This window comes from Electrophorus electricus, chromosome 13, assembly GCF_013358815.1.
Source record: "Electrophorus electricus isolate fEleEle1 chromosome 13, fEleEle1.pri, whole genome shotgun sequence".
Classification (NCBI taxonomy): Eukaryota; Metazoa; Chordata; class Actinopteri; order Gymnotiformes; family Gymnotidae; genus Electrophorus; species Electrophorus electricus.
Window position 1 is genome coordinate 21,468,311 of NC_049547.1, and position 22,736 is coordinate 21,491,046.

At 46.5% G+C, this 22,736-nt stretch overlaps 1 protein-coding gene across 1 annotated transcript in view; it reads right to left on the minus strand.

Moving 5' to 3' along the window:
- Positions 1–951: 951 nt before the first annotated feature.
- The window catches only part of cnksr1 (connector enhancer of kinase suppressor of Ras 1), a 30,175-nt gene continuing 8,390 nt past the window's right edge, over positions 952–22,736 (minus strand). The window contains exons 5-21 of the mRNA XM_035532827.1: positions 16,097–16,138; positions 15,620–15,739; positions 14,275–14,334; positions 13,152–13,217; positions 12,420–12,587; positions 11,347–11,441; positions 9,181–9,287; positions 8,828–8,958; positions 8,444–8,477; positions 8,060–8,235; positions 6,649–6,722; positions 5,849–5,920; positions 4,551–4,624; positions 4,151–4,224; positions 3,871–3,961; positions 3,474–3,652; positions 952–2,498 (exon numbers count right to left, since the gene is read on the minus strand). Coding sequence (XP_035388720.1) covers positions 2,151–2,498; positions 3,474–3,652; positions 3,871–3,961; positions 4,151–4,224; positions 4,551–4,624; positions 5,849–5,920; positions 6,649–6,722; positions 8,060–8,235; positions 8,444–8,477; positions 8,828–8,958; positions 9,181–9,287; positions 11,347–11,441; positions 12,420–12,587; positions 13,152–13,217; positions 14,275–14,334; positions 15,620–15,739; positions 16,097–16,138 — 1,911 coding nt within the window. The 3' untranslated portion in view covers positions 952–2,150. The remainder of the gene's footprint in view (positions 2,499–3,473; positions 3,653–3,870; positions 3,962–4,150; positions 4,225–4,550; positions 4,625–5,848; positions 5,921–6,648; positions 6,723–8,059; positions 8,236–8,443; positions 8,478–8,827; positions 8,959–9,180; positions 9,288–11,346; positions 11,442–12,419; positions 12,588–13,151; positions 13,218–14,274; positions 14,335–15,619; positions 15,740–16,096; positions 16,139–22,736) is intronic.

A 22,736-nucleotide genomic window follows, 5' to 3' on the forward strand; every position in this document is an offset into this window, starting at 1 on the left:
GCATGCTTAGGACAGAGCAACAGCACAGCCTCCAGGACATTCAGGGCAAAGCTTCCACACCAGACGTGACACTCCACAGCCCAGTAAAGCTCGGCCCCAGAGACAGGACTAAATACATAAACACACAACTCGGTAAACACGACACCTGCGTCTGCATTTACTGTCAGAGACAAGTAACAGTCAAATATAATCAGATATACATGTCTATAGAACCCATAAAACATAAAACGCAGATGCTGCCAACTTCTGTATGAGGTTATGTATATAAACATTAATGGTGTTTAATGAAGCGTTTGACGGTTGGGTAATGGTGGGTGGTACAGCGGAAGTCCTCTGATATCACGGTTGTGCCCAAATTCGATGAGTTTTACCTTAATCAATCATAGAGCTCATTTCGCAGACTGATTTTGCTTATCGTGTTGTTGTCTGGGGTCATGGCAACTACAAAGCTCAAACATCAAAAGGTCCACTGTGCAAACGGAAAGCGTTCAGCAAATAACCACAAAAACGTTGATCTGAAGAGAGCCTGGAGTCTGTGAATCGCTTTCTTTATCTCTTTCACACAGAATCGTGTCACACACTTACGGGTTTTGTTCTGTGTGTGTCTGGAGGGCTGTAGCTGTCTGAGGATTGTGTGACACTGAGCCAAACTAAAGAGGAACTCTTGGAACGGCCACTTGAGTTTCAAGCTTGCACCGTAGTGTCACCGAACCTTTTATAATGTTACACATCTGTAAGACAATCCTGCAAGTGCTCCACTTAAGGGGACAGACACAGCGACAGTACGACACCTCCGCCTGGAATCGCAGAGGGATCTCATTACAGAGATATGTAGACACACACAGACGACCCAGTGAGGCATCACATTACAGACATGCAGACACACACAGACGACCCAGTGAAGGATCACTGGGGATCTGATTACAGAGATATGGAGACACACTATGGACAGTCTTTATAAACAATTCTTTATGTTTACAATGATGTGGACAGTGTTTTTACAAACAACTTTGTTTACAATGATGTGGACAGTGTCTTTACAAACAATTATTTATGTTTACAACGATGTGGACAGTGTCCTAATAAACAACTCTTTATGTTTACAATGATGTGGACAGTGTCCTAATAAACAATTCTTTATGTTTACAATGGTGTGGACAGTGTTTTTACAAACAACTTTGTTTACAATGATGTGGACAGTGTCTTTACAAACAATTATTTATGTTTACAACAATGCGGACAGTGTCCTAATAAACAATTCTTTATGTTTACAATGATGTGGACAGTGTCCTAATAAACAATTCTTTATGTTTACAACAATGCGGACAGTGTCCTAATAAACAATTCTTTATGTTTACAATGATGTGGACAGTGTCCTAATAAACAATTCTTTATGTTTACAACGATGTGGACAGTGTCCTAATAAACACTTGCATTTCCAGTCTTCCTTGATGTTTAGCCCTCATGGTTGTCTTCTGTATAATCAGTAGAAGTTTCACTGCAACAATTTGCAAATGTTCACAATATTCTTCTCTCCCATTTTTTACATATTAACATTAGCATACAAATATGTTAATTAAAACAAATGTAACTTCTAAAGAACATTCTTTAAAATCATGAATTTAAAACTGCTTATATGTAAAGATTCAGACAGATTTGTTTTTTTTTTAAAATGAATATTAAAGTTCCTCACAGTCATTGAAGATACACAACTCTCAGAGAGAGACATCTGTGTATACAGAGGTTCTTATTCCAGTTCGGTTTCCAGTTCCAGAACCAGCATTCCGACTGGAGTCTGGATTGAAGTAACACCAACTTCCTTTCATCGGGTGAACTTCACCTAAATGTGCTTTGTTACCACATGCTGGTGGAGCAAGACTTGGTATTCTTCCTCCTGAAGACAGCCAGCTTGGGGGAGGGGAGGGGGGGTTCAGAGGAGGATGATGGACCCCCCCCACCCCCCACCCCCCACGAGACTCCCTACGGTTAGCTTTAAAATATGGTTAATGTTGCTTAGCAACACTGACATTAATAATTCTTGTGAGAACAAGGTTGGAAAATCGGAACGCTCCGTCTGGAAGCGGCCTGACCCGGCTCAGTTCCCGGTGTGGGAGGGGCCACAGGGCCCCGAGAGGCTGGGCTCTGGGTCCTCAGATGTAGAAGTATTTGTCTGAGGAGCCGCTTTCCGTTTGGTCGCCGTGCACGTCGGCATACCCTGAGTGCGCATGTCCGGTTACAAGGGTAGAGTCTCCGTCACTCGGGACGTCGGAGTCCACGAGCTGCTCCCCATCACTCAGGCTCAGGTCATACACCCTGCTGTCGCCCCCGGCAACCGCCATAGGCGGCGGGGCTGTTTGGTGCCGATTCCTCTCTGCAGAAAGTTTCTGGATTTCTTGGTATAGCTCCTCATTGCACTGCTTCCACTGGAGGAACTTTAGCGACGTGAGCTCGGAATCTTCCAGAAGCTTATTAATGATCTGCAGCTCTGCTTCTTTGGCCTGGAAGAGGTATTTAGCCAATCAGAACAGAGCCAACATGCCAGTGTAGAAGTATAGCAATATGGTTGATAAACCAGAAAGCATAAGAACAAGCATATTTATACTTTTTCATGCATATTTAAATCATATTAATCACTTATTTGTTGCTTCTGTTTTATAGACTCAGTAGATATCGTGCTATGCCGATCAAATATATAACTGTTAGCTTAAGAAGCGCACGGGAGGGTTGTTCTTAAATAGGAGTTCATACAGTGTGTGTGTGTGTGTGTGTGTGTGTGTGTGTGGACCGCATGCTACTGAGTCAATCCTGAACAATACAGACAATACACAATACTGGACAGTACTGAACAATACAGAGACAATACTGGACAATGCAGAGACAATACTGGACAATTCAAAGCATAGGTATAGTAATTGCACCTCACACCACTCATATAATGTGTGAGGCTGGGTGGTGTGAGTGATGTCCCCTCACACCACTCATATAATGTGTGCGGTTGGGTGGTGAGTGATGTCCCCTCACACCACTCATATAATGTGTGAGGTTGGGTGGTGAGTGATGTCCCCTCACACCACTCATATAATGTGTGAGGTTGGGTGGTGTGAGTGATGTCCCCTCACATGAAAATGATCATGTATACCCTTAAAAAATTTTTTTTGAAAATGTATTTTTTAAATTTACTTACGTTGTTTTTGCATTTCAGAAATCTTATTTAAAACCCACAATGTAACATGGCACTTAAATACACTACACTGAGTTTAGTTTACATGTATGCAATTTAAGCAATAAAAATGTTGATTTTTCTAAAACAGAAACCAATTATTTGTTTATTCTAAGAGATCTGTCTTATATTCTCTTTTACATTTCGTATATTTGCTACTGCTGTTTAATAAATCAGAAGCATTTCTTATCCGAGTGCTCGATCAATGGAAGGCTAACCCACAGAATAATGCAGTGCCGACACCACAACTCACCTTGAGTGTGCTCTGGAGGGCACGCAGGGTGTGGATTTTCTCATTAATGACTGGGTTTTTATTCCGCCGTATAAATGACCTCCGTAGCTGGTCGTGGGTGATGGGCTGACTCTGACCAATCAGAGACACTCCTCCCTCCTTCAGCTTGTTAAAGAGGTCCCCCATTTCATCCTCAGCCCCTGAGAAAGAGAGAAAGAGATGTTATACTGGGATTTGTAGCACATGCAATTCACACACTTTCTGCAATTATTTCCTAAGCCATAAAGTGATAATATTCTGTTTTGAAATAAACATCCAATAACATCCAATTCAGCTACTATAGTAAAAGTTGTTGGCATCGTTCAAAGGATTCTAGTTCAAAACCTAAATCAAGGCCCATAGTTGAGGCCTACGATACCTGCAGCTTTACTGCCACCTGCTGGTAAGGTAGTTGTTGCACCTCCTCCTTTTGGTTTGCTCTTCCGCGGGAGAGTGTTTGACTGCACCTTCTTCGATAAAGACAGCAGACAGAACTTCAGATCTTAGATTTGAAACTCAGTGGTGTCTACGTGTGTAGCTGTGGTGGTGTTCACATGTGCTCTCCTCACAAGACAGCATAATGTATGTGAGAGCGTGTTTGTGTGTGTGTGTGTGTGTGTGTGTGTGTGTGTGTATGTGTGTGTGTGGTTTCTTCTTACTGTGGAGGCCTTCTTCTTTGGTAGGCGGGGGGAGTTTGAACCGTCCTCCTCTGACTCTGTCTCACTATAGCACTCTGTCAACACAAGAACCAATTAGCAAACTGTCTCAAAAAAACCAATCAACAAAATGTTCTGTCCAACATGAACCAATTAGCAGTGTATCCAGTTCATCAATATGTGATGTACAATAACACAAACAAATAATTAAACATCTAAAGTACAAACGATCTACCATCTATAAAAGGTGCATCACCATCTACACAACCACCTGCTCCTGGTGGTTGTTTTTAATTGATTAAAAAATAGTATTTATAAACCAATCAGTGCAAAAATAGCAGTGACACTCAGAATATTCTGTGGTCAGAGACTGGTCAAACATCTGAGCAGTCAGTAGTCCTACCAGCTTCACTGTCTGGCAGGTTCTGTTGGAACTTCCTGTACTTCTGAATGGCAGTGATCAGAGAGTTGATCCACCTGTAGACGATATATACAATCGTTCCTGTGGTTTAAACCACTCAAACGCTCATTTCAACCCACATTTTTATTTATCCACTTTTGGATATTAATATTTAGTTCGTTTTTGCATATCTGATCTGTGGGTGATTTTTCCTGCTCTGCGTTTTCTTTCCGTCAGCGTTATTGGCAGCGCAAGTCCAGTGTTGTGCACTTATGTGATGCTATGGCCTTTTCTTGTGGTGAGGAGTGAGACCACTAAACCCAAACTTAACCCAAACCCAAAGTCATCTCACTGCCATGCTGATTCCCAAAACATAAGTATAACCACAGTCAGACATGGATCCAAGCACGTGCTCTTAAGGTCACGCGCTCTTACGGTCACGCGCTCTTACGGTCATGCATAATAGCAGCAGCCAATGCAGTGTATGTGTGTGTTTGAAAGAGACACAGCAAGAGAGAGGAGCCAAATTTAGCATTTTAATGATGGGAGCACAAATGTGGTGGTGGAAGACGTTCAGGGAAGATCTACCCTAAATCTCCAGACCATTAAAATATATCCAGAAGATTAAAATACCTCCAGACCATTAAATTATCTCCAGACCATTAAAATATATCCAGAAGATTAAAATATCTCCAGACCATTAAAATATATCCACATGGTCTCACTAACAGTAGCGAAGATGAAGTAACTAGCACACAGTCACCTTCCGGGTGAGCCAGTGAGGGCTTCTGGCAGCTCAGAGTGACGGTCATGACACCATCATGCTTTTATGTCCTAGTTGTTCATGCAGAACAGTGCATTCTTTTAATGATTCATTTTTACTGGAAATACAAAAAAATGGAAATACTAAAGAAAGGATTAAAGACAAACTGTCAATTCCTCTAATGTAATAAAGAATAATTACTAAAATGTGATTATATTTATCCAACTAATTTATAGTATTATAAGGGAGATATTATATTAATATCCATTTTAAATGGACACTTTTTCCAGCATATATAAGTACTTATACCAAACAATTTCACTGATTTTATGGGGAGATCAGCTCAGTTTAATGTAAGTAAAAATTTATGAAAAAGGGTAGAAGGCTCAGTGATTGGTGGACAAGGCAGACTGGGTGGGGTGTGGGCGGAGCCAGATGGAGGGGCGGGGTTAGGGTGATCACACCAGACGATACGGGCAGGAAGTGCATTTTGTTGTTTTTATTTGACAGTTTGTTTTTATTTAAGCAATGCACTCACTTGCTCATGTCGGTAACGTTGTCGGCGGCAAAGAAGAAGTTCTGGAAACGTGGGTGGGACATTTTAAACACGCTGGAAAGAGAGAGAGAGAGAGAGACAGAGAGAGATGTAGAAAGGGAGAGAGAGAGAGAGAGAGAGAGATAGATAGATAGATAGATAGATAGATAGATAGATAGATAGATAGAGATGGGGTGGAAGAGAGAGAGAAAGGGAGAGAGACAGAGATGTAGAAAGGGAGAGAGAGAGAGAGAGAGAGAGAGAGAGAGAGATTTATTCTTACATTAAAACGAATCTGCAGGCCAAAGTGTTTGTGGCTAAATTAAAATCATCATTCATTCTGCAGTGGGTTTGTTGTGAACATGTAGCTCTTTCCTCACTAGTGTTACACACAGCAATCACCAGCAGGGGTCTTCCCCTTCTCTCACTATACACAAACTCACGCTTCCACGGCTATAACGAAGGTCACTTACTTCAGTGCATTAGTGCACCTTTCATTCACACAATAAAGAGAATTTCTACACAATAAACGTTAGAAAGATACACCCTATGTGGAATTCGCATGTTGTTATGCTACCTGCCCAGCAGGGGGCAGACCAGTTTAGGTGAGCAGGGAGTGACAATCAGTAGGCATTCAATTATTTTATAGATGAGTAGGGCAGTTATTGAAATCTGAAGAAAACAGGGTTTTTTATTATTATTATTTTCAAATCGTTAATTGAGCAACATGCATCACTGAATGGTAAACATACTCATGGCAGTTTGGAAACAGAGCATCCTTATACGTGTGTGTAAGAACTCACTACTTCCTCTTGTGTTCCCCTGCACTCTCGATGCTGTAGCTTCCAATTTTCACTAAGCCAACTGCTTTCTCCTCCTGTGGTTACAGAATGAGTGCAGTTACAGAATGAGAGAGGTTACAAGTGTGGCTTATTGCATGATGTTATGTCTGTGTACTGTGTGTGTGGCATCTGGAATGTAGTTCTCTGTGTTGGTCAGTGACATCATTGCTTGTATACCAGGTATTAAATGTGTAAGTGTGTGTGTAAGTGTGTGTGTGTGTGTGTGTGTGTGTGTGTATCAGGGTGTTCTGTAATCGTGTGTCTGTGTTTATCAATGTTTATCAGTGAGTTCTGTAATTGTTTGTGTGCATGTGTGTTTATTGGGTAGTTCTGTAATTGTGTATAGTCACCTGTTGGCGAGTGTGTATTTTGTCGCCTGTCGCGTACAGTCGCCCGTCGCGTGTTCTGTAGAGTCACCTGTCCTGTACAGTCGCCCGTCGCGTGTCCTGTAGAGTCACCTGTCCTGTACAGTCGCCCATCGCGTGTCCTGTAGAGTCACCTGTCCTGTACAGTCACCCGTCGCCTGTCCTGTACAGTCGCCTGTCCTGTACAGTCGCCCGTCCTGTACAGTCGCCCGTCGTGTATCCTGTACAGTCGCCCGTCCTGTAGTCGCCCGTCGCCCGTCCTGTAGTCGCCCGTCGCCTGTCCTGTACAGTCGCCCGTCCTGTACAGTCGCCCGTCCTGTACAGTCGCCCGTCCTGTACAGTCGCCCGTCCTGTACAGTCGCCCGTCCTGTACAGTCGCCTGTCGCGTGTTCTGTACAGTCGCCTGTCCTGTACAGTCGCCTGTCACGTGTTCTGTACAGTCGTGTATCCTGTACAGTCGCCTGTCCTGTACAGTCGCCCGTCGCGTGTTCTGTACAGTCGCGTATCCTGTACAGTCGCCTGTCCTGTACAGTCGCCCGTCGCGTGTTCTGTACAGTCGCGTATCCTGTACAGTCGCCTGTCCTGTACAGTCGCCCGTCGCGTGTTCTGTACAGTCGCGTATCCTGTACAGTCGCCTGTCCTGTACAGTCGCCCGTCGCGTGTTCTGTACAGTCGCCTGTCCTGTACAGTCGCCTGTCCTGTACAGTCGCCCGTCGCGTGTTCTGTACAGTCGCGTATCCTGTACAGTCGCCTGTCCTGTACAGTCGCCTGTCCTGTACAGTCGCCCGTCGCGTGTTCTGTACAGTCGCGTATCCTGTACAGTCGCCTGTCCTGTACAGTCCCCCGTCGCGTGTTCTGTACAGTCGCGTGTTCTGTACAGTCGCCTGTCCTGTACAGTCCCCCGTCGCGTGTTCTGTACAGTCGCCTGTCGCGTGTTCTGTACAGTCGCGTATCCTGTACAGTCGCGTATCCTGTACAGTCGCCCGTCGCGTGTTCTGTAGAGTCACCTGTTGGCTGGTGTACCAGTAGATGGTGGCCCCCTTGAGGACAAACCAGAAGCGTTGCCACTTCTGGGTCATGAAGACACTACTCTCCTTTCTCTTCTTCCAAAGCCACCCGTCACAGTCTGGACGGCCCAGCTCACGACATGACACGCGTCTGCGGCTCAGGGCTGTCTGTGTGCCTGGCGAGAGTCGGGCTCAGAGGTCAGAGTCAAAAGGCAGTGCTAAGTATAAACTGCATCCTCAGGGGAAAAAAAAAACAAAACAAAAAAACACCTTCAGGTGCATCTTTTACTACAGAAAATATCAGTCTAACGCGTGACTGTGGTTATATCCCTCATAAAGGTGATTAATTCTTAGTCTTAATTCAGGGCTACATGCAGTTCATACCTTTAATGGTATACTTCTTATTCTCCTTCTCCTCCTGTAGGGGGCAAAATGAGCAAAATCAATCCTAGTTATAGGATATAGACCTTCTGAGACCAGGAAATAGAACACAAACATACAAAAGCATGTCAGAAATGCTGAATTAGACAAACCTCACCACGAAAATCTTTTTCACGCTGATTTAAACACCCAGGTAATTTTACGTAAGATTTCCTGATTACGACACTAACTGTTGACAGGTTGTATGTGTGTGTGTTTTTACTTTTATACATCTGAGTGTGCTTATTTTTACGCATGTGCAAGTGTGAACGTGGTGTGCGTACATGCATTTGTGTGTGCATTTATACCTATTCCAGGGTGTAAGATTGTGTGTGTGTGGGAACTTACCCTGTTGCCTCCCATCTCAGGGCAGGAGCCCATCCTGACACGGTTGGAGTCCAGGCTGAGGGGGGAGGGGCTTCTCCGCATGGTGGATGGCTCCTCGCCCAAGCCCCTACGCACTAACCCCGTCTCTGATCCTAGGAGAAGAGGGAGATCCGTTAGTTCTATAATCAACAATTAGGAGGTTAAACATGTAATAATCATTCAGTGCCTTAGAAACAGAAAAAAAAGCATACACCTGACACTCACACCTAACACACACACTTGACACCTGACACCTGACCCACTCACCACACACCAGACACAGACGTGTAGTGCAGACTGTGATGTGTAGAACTGTGCATGGGCCTGGTCCTCACCTTCCCTCTGCTGGTCAGTGGACGACGTGAAACTCTGACTCCCATCAAAGCTGTAATCACTGACGCGCTCGGACAACTCCTGACCCTCGGGGGTCAGCACCGCTGCCCTGAAACACACACCCACACACACGCACGCACACCCACACACGGACCAAAACACACACACACACGCAGACGCATGTACAACACACACACACACGCACAGGCACGCACACCCACACACGGACCAAAACACACACACACACACGTAGACGCATGTACAACACACACACACACACACACACAGGCACGCACACCCACACACGGACCAAAACACACACACACACACGCAGACGCATGTACAACACACACACACGCACAGGCACGCACACCCACACACGGACCAAAACACACACACACACGCAGACGCATGTACAACACACACCCACACACGGACCAAAACACACACATGCAGACGCATGTACAACACACACACACGCACAGGCATGTACACCCACACACGGACCAAAACACACACACACACGCAGACGCATGTACAACACACACACACGCACAGGCACGCACACCCACACACGGACCAAAACACACACACACACACACACACGCAGACGCATGTACAACACACACACACGCACAGGCACGCACACCCACACACGGACCAAAACACACACACACACACACGCAGACGCATGTACAACACACACACACGTACAGGCACGCACACCCACACACGGACCAAAACACACACACACACGCAGACGCATGTACAACACACACAGACGCACAGGCACAAACAAGCACACCCACGCACACGCGCACACACACGACCGTATTTATGTATACATGCACACACACACACACACACACACACACACGCACGCACACACACGCACAGGCACAAACAAGCACACCCACGCAAACACACACGCACACACACGACCGTATTTATGTATACATGCACACACACACACACACACACACACACACACACACACACACACACGTATTACTGTTTCCATTAACTTTTGAATGACTCAACAGCCTAACAAACCTTTGGCTCCCTCCTTACCTGTAACCCACAGGATATTTTACACGTCCTTTAGAAGAGAGACACCTCCAACTCTGCCCCACACCTTCACATCATATCGCTTTCACTTACCCACAAACACTAACCTCTTCTTTACTCACTCAGTGGAAAGTGTGTGCAAAACACACACGTATTAATCTCCACCCACCGCCGAAACAAAACAAACACCGTGTTTAGCAACAGAGCTATTTACCTCCAGAGAACGAAACCTCCACACAGCCTTTTGGGACAGATAGTGAACACAAACAGAGAAGCTTCTGGGATATCTAAAGGCCGGAAAACAGGCTCAAGCTGATATGTGAGTGGGTTTGCTCGTCTTCTGTTAAATCACCCACTGCAATCCAGCACACTTCCTTTTACACACACTCGTATCTGGAAAAGCAGCAGACAGAAGTGTCTTGGTCTTCTATTAGGTGTTAGAGCTGCATGTTGCAACCCTGGTGTGTAGAAAACCCACATTAATAACAGCAATACTTACAGCGATACAACACCTGAGTCAGTGTATACAGCAATGACTACAGCAATACAACACCTGAGTCAGTGTACACAGCAATGACTACAGCGATACAACACCTGAGTCAGTGCATACAGCAATGACTACAGCGATACAACACCTGAGTCAGTGTACACAGCAATGACTACAGCGATACAACACCTAAAACAGTGTACACAGCAATGACTACAGCGATACAACACCTAAAACAGTGTACACAGCAATGACTACAGCGATACAACACCTAAAACAGTGTACACAGCAATGACTACAGCGATACAACACCTAAAACAGTGTACACAGCAATGACTACAGCAACAGGACCCCTGAGTGAGCGTACAGAGCAATAACAAGGCAACCGCGAGGCCCATGGGAGAGGATTGGAAACGCTGACAGCTGAGCTGAAACTTGTAAAGCTTCTGAAATCAGCCACGTCTCACATGAGGCGCCAACGCTGCAGGTGTCCTGGCTCCAGGCCACTGGAACGCCTCAGTAAGGCCAAAAGTTTCCCCCAGAAAGCAACAACAACCACAACAACAACAACCAGCACTAGTGAGCAGGCGTGGGACGGAGCAGGCGGGCTCACCTGTAGGAGCAACAGCGGACAGACGCCGGCGTGTGTGTGAGGACGGCGTGCCTGCCTCTCTCCTCCTGTTCTTCCTCGCTCACTTTCTCTTCCCCCTGAGAGGTAAAAGGGAAGGTGTCCGTCAAGAGTCCCGCCAGGACCACAGGGAAGGGACACTTCCTCTTCTGGGTGTGTGTACCCCTGTGTGTATGTGCACTGCATGTGTGCACTTATGTGTGCTAGTAGAGTGTGTGCATATGTTTATGAGTGTGTGAGTGTGAGTGTGTGTGTGAGTGTGTGAGTGTGTCATATGACTCTTTATAAACGTAAGCCATGCAGCTGTCATTCTGAAAGGCCATCCACTCAGTGACATCTAAATCTGTTTAGAGGACAGCAACACACCCACACACACACACACACACACTCACACACACGTACGCTTAGTTTTTCTCTGTGATATGTGTGCGATTGTGTTAAAAGTGTGTGTGTGTGTGTGTGTGTGTGAGTGAGTGAGTGAGTGCGAGTGTGTGTGTGAGTGAGTGTGTGTGTGTGTAAGTGTGTAAGTGTGTGAGTGAGTGTGTGTGTGTGTGTGTGTGTGTGTTTCATAAAAGCCAAAAAGTGATACCACAAAGAGGAAGTGGGTACAATAGTTCAGCATCACCTCAGCAGGTGGTCATCTCTCTTCTCACTGTGGACGTCCAATCAGGACGTCCATATGTGTCTAACAGCTTTTATAACTGATCCCGTACTAAGCTGTCAGCAAACCCTGAGCTCACGGTCTGAGCCACCAGTCAACGTGACAGACACAGACTAACGCTTAGCCATGACCCACAATCATTTACTGTTACCAAACGGTCAGATTATAGTCAGAGAACAGCATTATGTAAATGAGAGAAGTACTTTTTCAAATGAGATTCTACTAAATGAATGCCACCATCTTGTGTTTATCGTTCAGACGAACATTTTCAAGTAAAGTATTCCTCAGGACCTTCCGGTCACTCTAACTCACACGCTCATGCTGACTTTAATATGACATAAAAAAATTGATAAAGCTATTCTTGTAAGGATGGCGTAATAAGACTGATCAGACTCACCGGTGAGAAGGAAAATTCTATTGGCTTGTTGCTGCGCTTGATGGAGACGGAAGAGTCGCCACGTTCGTCTCTCCTCCTGAGAGAAAACGGCATGCGTCTGAGGAGCAGGGATATGCCGTGTGGACTCTCCTGTAGTTTCTCCTCCAGATATTTCCTGCTCCAGCCCACCTGGAGACACACACACTCACTGCGTTACGGCACTCCAGAAGCCAGAGGTTAGCACGCTCACGTTGGTGAACTGCCTATCGGAGTTCATTTGTGGCGAGCCAGACAGAACTTTTTCTTAAGGAAGCTTTTCCTTTAAATAGCACTCAGGTACTACAAATTAGGGTCAAACCTATTGTCAGGGCAAACCTATCGACAGCGCTGGCAGAGTTTTGTCTATAGTTCCGCAGCTGCAGGTGAACAGGTCAATATTACCACTTCCTGTGAACATGGCCACTAAGGAGCTAAAGAAAAAAGGATGTATTTATCAGATTGATGTACTACATTTATCTTGCTGTCCTTGTGTAGGCAAAGTTCATTTCATTTGTTGGGCAGATGGAACGGACAGACCAACTACACCTGTACAGATTACTGCTAGAGCGTGACAAACGCACCAATGACACAGGAGAAGCCACGCCCACTGAAGCCCTGGCTCCTCCTCCCCGCATCTATAATGCTAATTATGTAAATGAGGATTCCTATTAGAGCTATATGGGTAATAATAATAAGAAGTATTAGTCTCCTCACCACAATCTGGTCGTTGACCTGAATGACCTCGTCTCCCGCCAAAATCTTCGAGGACTCTGACGGACACTGTGATTGGGCCATGAAGGAGAAAGAGCGTCACTGATATGTTAATTTACAGTCACATGATTCTATAAAGCAGAAACACACACACACACACACAGACACAGACACAGACACACAGACACAGACACAGACACACAGACACAGACACACAGACACACACACAGACACACACACAGACACACACACAGACACACACACACAGACACACACACACAGACACACACACACAGACACACACACACAGACACACACACACAGACACACACACACAGACACACACACACACACACAGACACACCTCATCCTGAAAGATCCCCCGCACACACAGCTAATTCACCAAACACACTGGGGATGTGTGTGTGTATTATAATATTATAATATATATATATGTGTGTATGTGTGTGTGTGTATATGTGTGTGTGTGTGTGTGTGTAAGTGAGTGTGTGTGTGTGTATGTGTGTGTGTGTGTGTGTGTGTGTGTGTGTGTGTGTGTGTGTGTGTGTATAAGTGTGTGTGTGTGTGTGTGTATAAGTGTGTGTGTGTGTGTGTGTATAAGTGTGTGTGTGTGTGTGTGTATAAGTGTGTGTGTGTGTGTGTGTATAAGTGTGTGTGTGTGTGTGTGTATAAGTGTGTGTGTGTGTGTGTGTATAAGTGTGTGTGTGTGTGTGTGTGTATAAGTGTGTGTGTGTGTGTGTGTGTGTGTGTGTGTGTGTGTGTGTGTGTGTGTGGATGTATGTGTATGGGTGTGTGTGTGTGTAGTTTCAGGCCTTGTTTCCCTAACAGATCTATGACGTCTACACCAACAGCTCTGTCAGGTCTACACCAACAGCTCTGTCAGGTCTATCCCTTGCCCTCCTCCCTCAGTTTCCCTCCATCGCTTTCTGAGTCTCTCTCCCCATCACTCCATCCTCATCTCTCTCTCTCCTGTACTCTCTCCAGTCTTTAGAGGTGGGGTACGTGGTGTCATTAATGCCCATTTCTACACCGAAACATTCAGAGGTTTGACCATCGAGTGTCCAGGCTGCACATGAACTCGAGAAGGACAGCAAGCTTCAGAGACCTTCTCAGCTGTGCTGGAGACGTAATGCTGGTTGGAGGGCGTGGAGGTGATTTCAAGACCCTGCAAAACAACCACAGTGCAGTGACACACTCACTCAGACAAGCCATTCACCTAGGAGACCTCCTCAACGTCCTCAACCTGGCCGAAGCGCTTTCAGTTCTCTCACAGTAATACGTTTCTGTTCACTTAAGTGATTTTGCATTAAAAAACATGACAGTAAAATGGATTCCTGTTACACTTTCTTCACTGACTAATCTGTGCCAACAGCAGGCAGGTTCAGTGATGCAGGGTTCAGTGCAGCCACAACCAAGGTGTTCAAATAACAACTACAGCAACACACCCCCAAATCATACCACATGTTCACTGCTCAGTAACAGTAAACTCTGCGCTGGACCTCGGTGTGTGGCGGCACTTGTTTCAGTGTGCAGCGGGACCATTTCAGGACTTCCCTACCGAGCTTTGAGTTGGCACTTTCGAGATGGCATCGAGACACACGATGAACCGCCGACTCAAAACCTGTTTAAGTGAGCCACAGCCTCCAGCCTTTGAAGGAAGATGTCACAACCTTCTAGTCAATTACACCCTCACAAAAACACAAGGGTGGGACTTGTTGCCTTTGTACCCCAGAGTTCATGCAGTTAGTGACCCGTGCAGGATCTCAGACTCGCAGGTTGGCAGCACCCTCTCTTCCTGAGACAGCTGGACTCTGGAGACACGATGCGGGTCAAAGCAATGGAGCATCCATCTCAACCTCAAAACCGTCGGGGGAAGCCCCAGACGTCCAACTTCGGACGGCTTTATCGGAGGAACTGAGTCTCTTTTGAGTGTACAAATATCTTTCTTTCACTCTCTCTGTCTGACCGGTGAGATTGGAGGGAGAAAACAATAACTCGACCTTCAGGTTTATTTTTGTTTAGCCACACGATGAAAAAGCTCCAGAGAGCTTCAAGTGTCTCCAAGGTGTCTCCAAGATAAGGAAGGGGACTTTCTTTAAGGTGACACACAGATTTCACAGCTGAGAGAAGAAAAGGAAGGAGAGAGAGAAAAAGAGAGGGGGAGCAGATCAGAGAGAGAAAAGAGAGATGGAGAAGAACAACGAAACCACAGAACGGAGAGACAGTCAAGAAAAAGACAGCGAAGGAGGTTGTTGGTATAAGCTGACGGGAGCCGCCTGAGACGAACCCGAGACACTTTTGCCGAACGCTCAAATCCTTCATAGTTTTCTATTGTTGCTGGACATTTGGGTAACTCACCAGGAACTTTCATCGCAAATCCATGTTAGAGAGAGCGACAGCGTGAGCGATGGAGAGAGCAAGAGAAAACGAGGGAAGGTATAAGCAAGTACCAGTTGTTGGCCCGGTATGGTGGGCACCAGCTCGACACTCTGCAGCTGGGTAGCGTGGGTAAGCAGACCTTCCGGAGCACTGCTCAGAATCTCATCACAAATCGCCACCAACTGACGACTCTGTGTGTGTGTGTGTGAGGGATGGGGGAGGAGAAGATAATTCTCCGTCATTAACAGAGTTATGGAATATCTGAACTGAGGTCTGAGACATAGCCCACAGCTGAACTCCGTCCTTATTTCTCCTCAGTGAAACTCCCAAACTTCCATAGTTTCTCCGTAACGAAGCTATATAGCCCCCCCCCCAACCACCCCAGCATTACATGCTACGAGTGAACACTCCTGACTGGAAACACAACACACACACAGTGCTTCATTCAGGCCAGTGAATATTAATGTCCACAAATCTAAAACCACTAATCTTAATTAAAATGCTTGTAAAGTTTGATGTGCAACTGGTGTGGGTTTAATCAAACTCACAGTGGCAATGATGTCCTTTTCCTTCTCGAACACGGTGATCTCCTGTGAACCCAGAAGAGATTCAGCACGCATGAGTGTAATCTCGCCCCCCGATATTCATCACCTTACACACACACACACACACCCCGATAATAATAATACGTTTAATTTATAAAGCGCCTTTCACAAACTCAAGGTCGCTTTATAATAACACTAAAGAGGGAAGAAAAAAAAAGAACAAAAATCACATTAAAGGACACATTTAACACATTAATTAATAATGATGACTAGAAAATAATTAACAGGGCAGAGATGGAGAGACAGGGGTAGTGTGCTCCAGAGTGACACTAAAAGATCTGAACCTGCGGGTGGAGGAGTTCAGCATCGGATGACCGAGGTGTACGGGTGGAGCAGTGCGGGTGGAGGAGTTCAGCATGGGGGGCCTGAAGCGTACGGGTGGAGCTGTGCGGGTGGAGGAGTTCAGCATCGGATGACCGAGGTGTACGGGTGGAGCAGTGCAGGTGGAGGAGTTCAGCATGGGGGGCCTGAAGCGTACGGGTGGAGCTGTGCGGGTGGAGGAGTTCAGCATCGGATGACCGAGGTGTACGGGTGGAGCAGTGCGGGTGGAGGAGTTCAGCATGGGGGGCCTGAAGCGTACGGGTGGAGCTGTGCGGGTGTAGGAGTTCAGCATCGGATGACTGAGGTGTACGGGTGGAGCAGTGCGGGTGGAGGAGTTCAGCATGGGGGGCCTGAAGCGTACGGGTGGAGCTGTGCGGGTGTAGGAGTTCAGCATCGGATGACCGAGGTGTACGGGTGGAGCAGTGCGGGTGGAGGAGTTCAGCATGGGGGGCCTGAAGGGTACGGGTGGAGCTGTGCGGGTGGAGGAGGTTCTGAGAGTGAGGGACGCATTAACGAGAAGACAGATAGGAGCAGAAATAGCCAAACACCACGTCCTGAGAGCAGGAGAAGTGCAGGGTGCAAACGGCAAGCTGAGGAACTGGATTCAGCTGAGAAGGTTTTGGTGAGAGAAGACAGAAACGCTTCAGCCGCAGGGGTGAGAAGGCTTGACCCGTCACCGGATGGAGTTTAATACTGGTTCATTTTGCTTTTTGTTTTTGTTCCTCCAGCCTGTGGTTTTCAGGGTACGTAACTCAGGGGTAAACCACGGAGAGGAACGTCCAGAGGGAACCTGCCTAGACTTGAGAGGCGCTACCTGTGCTACTAGCCATCCAGTAACAGGAGTGATATCTAGACCAGAGTAGCAGATGAGATCCGGTGTGTGCACATGGGAGTGGGCAGAAAAATCGATATGACGTGTGAGAGAAAAATAGTCAAGCACAGATAGGAACTCAGCTGAAAACGAACAGACAGCATCCAGGTGGACGTTAAAGTCCCCTAGCTCCGCAACTATCGCTGGACACACAAGACTGACCAGAGTGAGCAATTCACTGATGTCTGACAAAGTCTGACTGAAGTAACGAAAACAGTAATGCTAAGGAAACATCAGCCAACATTCAAATGAGGAGACCTCATGAAAGGTACAGACGGAAACATGAAGAGTGTTTTTATAGACAAGGCAGACCGCCACATTGTGGGCTTGAGTCAGCTCATTACTGCCACTGTCCAGGACACGCACGCATGCACAGACTCTCAGATGAACACACACATAGCAGCGAGGAAAAATAAATCCCAATTTTTTTTGAACAATGAGACCTTGGCATGTGAAAGTTTTATCCTTAAGGGAACCACACACAAACACACTCTCACCCTCATACGCACTTACAAAACACACTCTCACACACTCTCTCCCTCACTCCCTGCTGTCGCCTAACTGAGCTCATGCAGGTAAAGTCCTCCCATTGTCTGGAACTAGTCACGGCTAGTCAGTGTTAATACTTACTTATCTCACACACACACACAGTCACACACCTTACATATCGTACAGTAATCACACATAAGCCCAGTTATTTTTTAAGTGAAAGAATGAGGCTAAAAATTTTTAATAATCTCTCAAATATTTTCAACTAGTCAGTTGTAAGTTGCAGGTGACCTATCTATGTACCATGTTCCCATGCATCTATGTACCATGCATCTATGTTCCCATGTACCATGCATCTATGTATCCATGTAGCTATGTATCCATGTAGCTATGTATCTATAATGTATCTGTGTATTATGGCCCTTGGCACTTTAAATATTAAAATACAATGTGTGTGTGTGTGTGTGTGTGTGTGTGTGTGTGTGTGTGTGTGTGTGTGTGTGAGAGAGAGAGAGATAGATATGAAAAAAAGAATATAAAATATATTTATATATGAAAAAAGAACATGACATCCCACTCAAATTTACATCTGTTTCTAAGACAGCAATATAAAGAACCATGCGTGGGTGTGTGCGTGTGTGTGCGGGTGTGTGTGGGTGTGACATGACAGTGAAGGATCACTTCTCATTAAATAAGCCCATCACTTCCTTTGTGGTTAGACGCGCACACACACGCGCACGCGCACACACACGCGCACACACACGCGCACACACACGCGCACACACACGCGCACACGGTTCTTTATATTGCTGTCTTAGAAACATGTAAATTTGGTGGGATGTCATGTTCTTTTTTCATATTTAAAATATTCATATTGACCAGGACACACACGCTCAGTGTATATACTCTGCTCTTCAGAGACAGGCATAATTACCAGTTCAGGGGGGCCTGCACATTTCACAAGCCCCACATGAACAGCAGGGTGTCGCCTTTGCCAGACATTTGAGTTTAATGTCCTTCCATCCCATTTACTGTGGGCCATTCTCAGAGATTTACATTTACCTGACACTTTTATCCAAAGCAACTTACAATTACGAGGACAACTGGAGGTTAAGGGTCTTACTGAGGGATCCAACAGTGGCAACTTGGCAGTGGTGGGATTTGAACCAGTAACCTTCTTACAAGTCCCGCACCAGAACCACTGAACCACCACAGCCCCTGACACAGCACATCCTTGATGGAGATAGTCAGGTCCAAGTAGAAGTGACGGCTACACCCTCAAAACTCAGTCAACTGTCTACCTCTCTCTCACTGCTGTGGGGTGGTCTTGGCCTGATCCACCTGTCGTGGCGGGGTGGCTAAAATAGATAACCATGTTCCTAGTCAGTTCAGCAGAACCACCACGCTATAAAAAGCACTGCTCCAGATTCTCTCTCACGCACACACACACACAAATACACACACACACACAAATACACACACACACACAAATACAAACACACAAATACAAACACACACACACACACACACACACACACACACACACACAGATCCAACCTGAGCTTGAGTACTCTGAACTCTAGGACTGTAGCAGTGGAGTTGAAGCTTTAAGCTGAAAGGTAAACGAGTCTGTAGAGACCACCATGGAGGTTTCATCACACCGTGGATGTGTGCGGCGGGGGAACGTACAGACCTAACATAGAAGCGAGCAGATGTTAGTGCCTTTGGTTTGGTGCCTGCTTTAATCCAGCTCTCTCTCTCTCGTTGTTCTTGTTTATCCTCCATGTCTCTCTCTTCTGTCTCACTGCTCTGTCTGTCTGTCTGTCTGACTGCTCTGTCTGTCTGTCTGTCTGTCTCACTGCTCTGTCTGTCTGTCCGTCTCACTGCTCTGTCTGTCTGTCCGTCTCACTGCTCTGTCTGTCTGTCCGTCTGTCTGTCTGTCCGTCCGTCTCACTGCTCTGTCTGTCTGTCTGTCTGTCTGTCTGTCTGTCTGTCCCACTGCTTTGTCTGTCTGTCTGTCTGTCTGTCTGTCTGTCTGTCTGTCCCACTGCTTTGTCTGTCTGTCTGTCCCACTGCTTTGTCTGTCTGTCTGTCTGTCTGTCTGTCTGTCTGTCCCACTGCTTTGTCTGTCTGTCTGTCCCACTGCTTTGTCTGTCTGTCTGTCTGTCCCACTGCTTTGTCTGTCTGTCTGTCTGTCCCACTGCTTTGTCTGTCTGTCTGTCTGTCCCACTGCTTTGTCTGTCTGTCTGTCTGTCCCACTGCTTTGTCTGTCTGTCTGTCTGTCCCACTGCTTTGTCTGTCTGTCTGTCTGTCCCACTGCTTTGTCTGTCTGTCTGTCCCACTGCTTTGTCTGTCTGTCTGTCTGTCTGTCCCACTGCTTTGTCTGTCTGTCTGTCTGTCCCACTGCTTTGTCTGTCTGTCTGTCTGTCCCACTGCTTTGTCTGTCTGTCTGTCTGTCTGTCTGTCCCACTGCTTTGTCTGTCTGTCTGTCTGTCTGTCTGTCCCACTGCTTTGTCTGTCTGTCTGTCTGTCTGTCTGTCCCACTGCTTTGTCTGTCTGTCTGTCTGTCTGTCTGTCCCACTGCTTTGTCTGTCTGTCTGTCTGTCCCACTGCTTTGTCTGTCTGTCTGTCTGTCTGTCTGTCCCACTGCTTTGTCTGTCTGTCTGTCTGTCTGTCTGTCCCACTGCTTTGTCTGTCTGTCTGTCTGTCTGTCTGTCCCACTGCTTTGTCTGTCTGTCTGTCTGTCTGTCTGTCTGTCTGTCCCACTGCTTTGTCTGTCTGTCTGTCTGTCTGTCTGTCCCACTGCTTTGTCTGTCTGTCTGTCTGTCTGTCTGTCCCACTGCTTTGTCTGTCTGTCTGTCTGTCTGTCTGTCCCACTGCTTTGTCTGTCTGTCTGTCTGTCTGTCTGTCCCACTGCTTTGTCTGTCTGTCTGTCTGTCTGTCTGTCCCACTGCTTTGTCTGTCTGTCTGTCTGTCTGTCCCACTGCTTTGTCTGTCTGTCTGTCTGTCTGTCTGTCCCACTGCTTTGTCTGTCTGTCTGTCTGTCTGTCCCACTGCTTTGTCTGTCTGTCTGTCTGTCTGTCCCACTGCTTTGTCTGTCTGTCTGTCTGTCTGTCCCACTGCTTTGTCTGTCTGTCTGTCTGTCTGTCCCACTGCTTTGTCTGTCTGTCTGTCTGTCTGTCTGTCTGTCTGTCCCACTGCTTTGTCTGTCTGTCTGTCTGTCTGTCTGTCCCACTGCTTTGTCTGTCTGTCTGTCTGTCTGTCCCACTGCTTTGTCTGTCTGTCTGTCTGTCCCACTGCTTTGTCTGTCTGTCTGTCTGTGTCTAGTCTCCCCTTATCTGTTTATCTCTCTTGCCTTCTTAAATAGAGAAAGTCAAATCACCTGATCATAAGCCACTTCCTCTGAGGCACACACATGCACCCGTGTATGCGTACACACACCCACACCAACCCACGCATGCACACACTCCGTCACAATCTTGCACACACAGATTCTTTTATCCAGGTTATTGGTCTGAAACACAGGACAGCTTATTCTGCATGTCACACAGCCACTCTCCTGAGCAGTACAGTTCAGTACTCCGCACAATGGTTCTGTGTCCTGTGTACAGACCCCCACATTCATAAGAAAACCTTCACACGCGACAGTCACGGTTCCGACCTAATAACCAAGAGCTGGAAAGGTCACAGGCCGTTCTTAGGACAGTAATGACCCTTATGACATCAGCGCTCTATATGCCAGGGCTATATGTGCTCAGCATGTGTGGGGGGATAACACACACACACACACACACACACACACAGAAAGAACAGCTTTATGACCACCCCAACACCTGCCAAACACCTACCAAACACATGCCAAAAACCTGTCAAACCCTGGCTAAACACCTGACAAACACTGGTTCACCCCACAGTCAGAATGTTGTTGTTCAGAGGTCACACGCTGTCCAGACCTCCGTGACCTTTCCACTAAGTCTGGGGAGTCTAAGTGATGGCCACTATGACCCTGAGTACTGGCAGTTGAAACAAACAAGAGACATTCTGAGAGTACACGGGACAGTGCTCATGTTTTTAAGCTCTCTCACACACACACACACACACACACACACACACACACACACAGCTGCGTGTCTCACTCTGTGAGGTCCGGAGCCAAATGACAGACTCATAAAACAGGAACACGAGCAAACAATGAGCAAGTCCATTACAGTCCACAGCAAGGACCCAGATGCCAAACAACAAACCAGTGAAAAGACCACTGACTCACTAATTACCCCACACACACACACACACACACACACACTCATTCCCACCTTACTTCCCTCTTTTATAAACATTTTTCATTCATTCACACTGACCACTGACTCACGGTGCTGTGCTGGTCAGCTTCTGTCTGCATAAGTGAACACAGAGACTGGGAACGTTTCTCTGACGATATTCCCTTCTAAATAATTTCCCCACAGAAACCCCCTCACACAGACTTTCTCTCATTTCAGCTATGCTTAACAAAATCTTTCTTGTATACAGACAGGCAGACACACAGGCAGACACACACACACACACAGTCAGAGTGAGAGACACACACACAGAGATATGTGCACAGTCAGAGTGAGAGACACACACACAGAGATATGCGCACAGTCAGAGTGAGAGACACACACAGAGATATGCGCACAGTCAGAGTGAGAGACACACACAGAGATATGCGCACAGTCAGAGTGAGACACACACACACAGATATGCACAGAGTCAGATAGAGACACACACAGATATGCACAGAGTCAGATAGAGGCACACACACACAGATATGCACAGAGTCAGATAGAGACACACACACACAGATATGCACAGAGTCAGATAGAGACACACACACACAGATATGCACAGAGTCAGATAGAGACA